The sequence below is a fragment of the Aythya marila genome (genome assembly GCF_965140915.1).
Source record: "Aythya marila genome assembly, chromosome: 1".
NCBI classification, from domain to species: domain Eukaryota; kingdom Metazoa; phylum Chordata; class Aves; order Anseriformes; family Anatidae; genus Aythya; species Aythya marila.
The window spans coordinates 76384486-76388618 of NC_139042.1; the positions used below are offsets into that span (position 1 = coordinate 76384486).

The following is a 4133-nucleotide window of genomic DNA, read 5'->3' on the forward strand; positions in this document are numbered from 1 at the left end:
CCGAGGGGCTGTGCCGCGGTGGGTCACGCACACGGCCACGCGCCAGGACCTCGAGGCTAAACACTGGACGGTTTGGCAAAACTAAAATATTGAATCGGCAATGAAGGATAAGCTTAGAAGTGCCTCCTCTAAGACACTGTGCAGGCTCCTGATTTATGTAAGAAACTTGATGCTAAATATGCTCTTATCTGAATCCTATCCTTAAAATCAGTGCTTCTGGCAAGTGCTGCATGCCCATTCTGAGCTGAAGATTGCAGTAAAACCTATAGTGCTTTTATTAATATTCACTATAATAGAGACAGGAAACAGAAAATAGATCACTGTGCTTGATTTTGATGTGTTTTGTATGTCAGGCAACTTCCTTGCCAACTTGACATTTCATTCATTATCTTCTTGCTAGTCCTAATACAAGCAATGATGACTATAGGCCTCTGTCTGGTTTTTCAAAACAGGCCAGTACAAAAACTGTAATTCAACTTCATGATTGATCTCTAAAGTACTTCTTTACTTCTTTTCCACACAGATTTTTCTCTAAATCAGTACCACCAGGTTAGATCTAATAAGCTCCAGTAGGGAGGGTACGGAAAGTAAGCCAACACAAGCAACTTCTTGTGTTTCTAGACATTTGGTACTTCATCTAAACATGGGACCTCCAACTTTGTTATCTGGTTAATTTCTGTTGTTTACAAAATTTTTGTGTAAGCATTGAATTCTTTCATTCTAAGTGTTTGCTTGTTCTGTATATTTGGTGAATATCACAGTGAAAACAAAACAAAACAAAACAAAACAAAACAAAACAAAACAAAACAAAACAAAACTTTTCCCATTTTTGATTTTTAAATTTTAATTCTGGAAACCATTCCAAATAATGTACCATGTGACAGAGGGATCAGAAGTTATGGACACAATCATCTTGTTTAATTCTGTGAGAAGACAAGTGGACAAATTCAACCCATAAATATACATACTGACATCATACTCTTAACAGCTGTCAGTGATACCGAGCGGCATGATTGCATGTCTTTTATGACCTTGATATCAATCAATTGATTAAATGGGTGTTTATAATGAATAGGAAAAGTCTTACAGAAATATGAGCTCTGCCCAGAATGGTATTTTAAGATGGTTCAGATCTGGCCTCCGCGTGTTCAACTGATTTAAACAGAAGCAGAAGGAAGTCAATGCAGAAATATTTTGATTGCTTTCTTCTTTTGACTAAGAAGAATCAACTGACAGGTACAGAAAATTCACTATTTTAATGTGGAAATGTGACAGGAAAAAAAAAAAAAAATCCTAATTTCATGTGAGGGCTACCATACTGTGGCTGTTAACAACTGTCAAATTTATATATATGTGTGTATATATACATACACACACACATATATAAAATCACTCTGCAAATACAGCAGCTTGAGAAAGCATTTAAAAATAGGTTTCATTTTAAGTAGATACAAACATAGGAGGATATTCTGGAGCAATTTCCTCCACACCAGAAAAGATTAAGTATACATTTGCAATAATGGAGATTAATATGTCCCACAGGAAACCAGTCCTATTGAAAATACATACATGAACTGGGAGACCAAAATGACAAAACTGAAGATTTTGCTGTGTCTGGCTGGTGTCAGAAACCACTCTGTTCCATCCTCTTATCACTGGCATCAGATTCAGGACTGAAGTAAGTAAATAGTGTGTACTGGTGTGAGAAGATGGGAAGTTTGCTTAAGCCCATGTTGTTATAAAGATATTGTCTATTTAGGATTTCCACATATGGATTTTTGCAGCTAGATTGCATCACTACTGGTATTTGTTAGTTTAAGATAAGATAAGTAAATAGAAAAGTTGTTGTTTTAATAACAAAACTCAGTTGCAGATCTATCTTCTTGTTACTGAAGTGAACTTGGTACAGTATTTCTTCCGTCTTGAATGCACTGGAGGCAGGAAAAAAGGTATTTTAGATAACTCATGGAATACAAAGTTCCCTACTGCCTTTCAGGTCTACATAATAAATTCAAAGTCACATTTTCTCTGCTGACAAGTCATTGCTATAGCTATTCAGAAGGCTTTATTAAAGATGTGGGAAATTAAGAGGACTTTTTCATTAAAAAAAGACAACCTTAACTTGCACTCAGGCTGTAGAGTCAGCAAACAAACCTAGAGCCTTTTGTTAGGTGAAATGACTAGAGTCTTTTCCACCACAGCCTTAGGATGATTTGGGCTGGAGAAGCCAGATATGTTATGAACAAGCGTGACTTGTGAAGGAAAAATGCTGCAGAAACCTCTGTTAATGTCTGAGGGTGGGAAACTGAGGGCTGCACACCCAGGCTCCAGCCTCTGCACAGAGCATTGCATTTCTGATTCACTCCAGTGTTTCTGATAAAGCACTCATGGCTGAATAAGCTAAAATGGTCAAAGTTCAGTTGTTGTTATTAGACTCGTGGCCCGGGTTTGCTCATGCCTCTGAGCTACGACATTTTCTAATGTTGGTCCCAGTGGCCCTAGAAAATGGCAGCAGAAAAGCAGAAAGTGTTTCAAGCAGGGCTGCTGTGCAGGAGCCACAGCTGTCAGGGACGACACACGTGGCTTCTGCAACTGCCTCATGGCATCTCACAGTACAGGATCCCAAAGATTTTGTCAAATTTACCTTCTACTAGCCAGTACCCCGGGGCTATTGGTTGTATGCAGTGCATATAAGGGCCTTTGGAACATAACAGTTAACTTGGGAAAAGATGTGTTTTCCTTTTGTGAATGTAAAATAGAGGTCATGATGGGAGCTAATCATTATTTTACCTTTCCTTTGCTTGTGATACAATGAAATATATGGAATTAAAGCCTAGATATTATTTATCTATGGGCTTCAACACTTCGCAACAGTTAGAGAAAGGTGACTACCAGCCTCCTTCCGCACATGTACTCCCTCCTGCTTTTCACTAGCAGAGGCACCATTCACACAATCAGTAACTTTATGATGTGTTTCTTTCCAGTACCCATCTCTCTTTGCACGGTCTGAGACAGAGCAGACCTCCAAACGATGAGCTCCCTGACCAGCACCTCACACCTCCAGCTGGCTGCCTTTGCCTTGGGTACAATAGGCTGGATCCTGTGCACCATTTCCATGGGACTTGTGGAGTGGAGAGTGTGGCATGTGGACAACACCACCATAATCTCCTCTGGCATTGCGTGGGTGGGGATTTGGAAAGTCTGCTTCATCAGTTATCTTCATGTCTCATCTGGCTATAAAGAACAGTTCTGTCATAAATTCAGTGGCTATGACTCCTTCATCCCCCACGAAATTTATGTTGCCCAGGGTCTTCTGCTGATCGCCATGGTCATGGGTTTGCTGGGACTGACAGCCACAGTATTTGCTCTGAGAAATATTTATATGGGAATCAGCCGCAAAACTCTCATCACCCATTTCTTCCTGCTGGGTGGCTTCTTCTACATATTTGCCGGTCTGTGTGTCCTGGTTCCAGTGAGCTGGAACTTCTATTCTGTAGCACAAAACCAGAGCATCGCTTTTCCGCCCTCTTACTACATGCCCTCCAGTCCCACGGCGCAGGAAGTCGGTGCTGCCATTCCCATTGGGATCATAGCCGTCATCTTGCTGCTGCTGAGTGGGACTTTTTCTCTCTCCTACAGATTTCCTATAACCACAAACACAGACATGAAATCCTGATGGGATAAATCCCCCCGTGCTGTTTCAGAACAAGAGCACAGTCAAAAGATAAGGATGTCAGCACGAGTAATTTTATAGTCAAGAAACAGCAGAATTTAATTGTATCCTACAGTAGCCACCATAATTTGTTATATAAACCAGCTGAACTACCATTTTGATTGTCACATATGACAAGAGGTTCGTTTTTGAGATAACTGCTGTAAAGCAGCAACTGTGATTATTAAGTTTTATCAGTCTCCCTCTTTTGTATATACAAACTTTGTTGATTAACTTATTTGTGTGTGAGTGTGTGTTTCAGGTATTTACTATATTTAAACAGCTGAATCTGAATTAACTGTCCTGTTAGAAACACATGGAATGACACATGTTTTACTGTGAACTTGCTTCCTTGTTGGTACTGAAGTATTTTGTCCATTATTAAATGACATTTTTAGTGAAGTGTATTTTGTGACAAGTT

At 39.7% G+C, this 4133-nt stretch overlaps 1 protein-coding gene across 1 annotated transcript; it reads left to right on the forward strand.

The window, feature by feature from the left end:
* Positions 1-3031: 3031 nt before the first annotated feature.
* CLDN34 (claudin 34) lies at positions 3032-3768 on the forward strand (the record flags this gene model as incomplete). Its single annotated transcript, XM_082757849.1, has 1 exon — positions 3032-3768. The coding sequence occupies one exon, from the start codon at positions 3032-3034 to the stop codon at positions 3674-3676; it is 645 nt and encodes a 214-aa protein (XP_082613975.1). The 3' UTR covers positions 3677-3768.
* Positions 3769-4133: the final 365 nt, after the last annotated feature.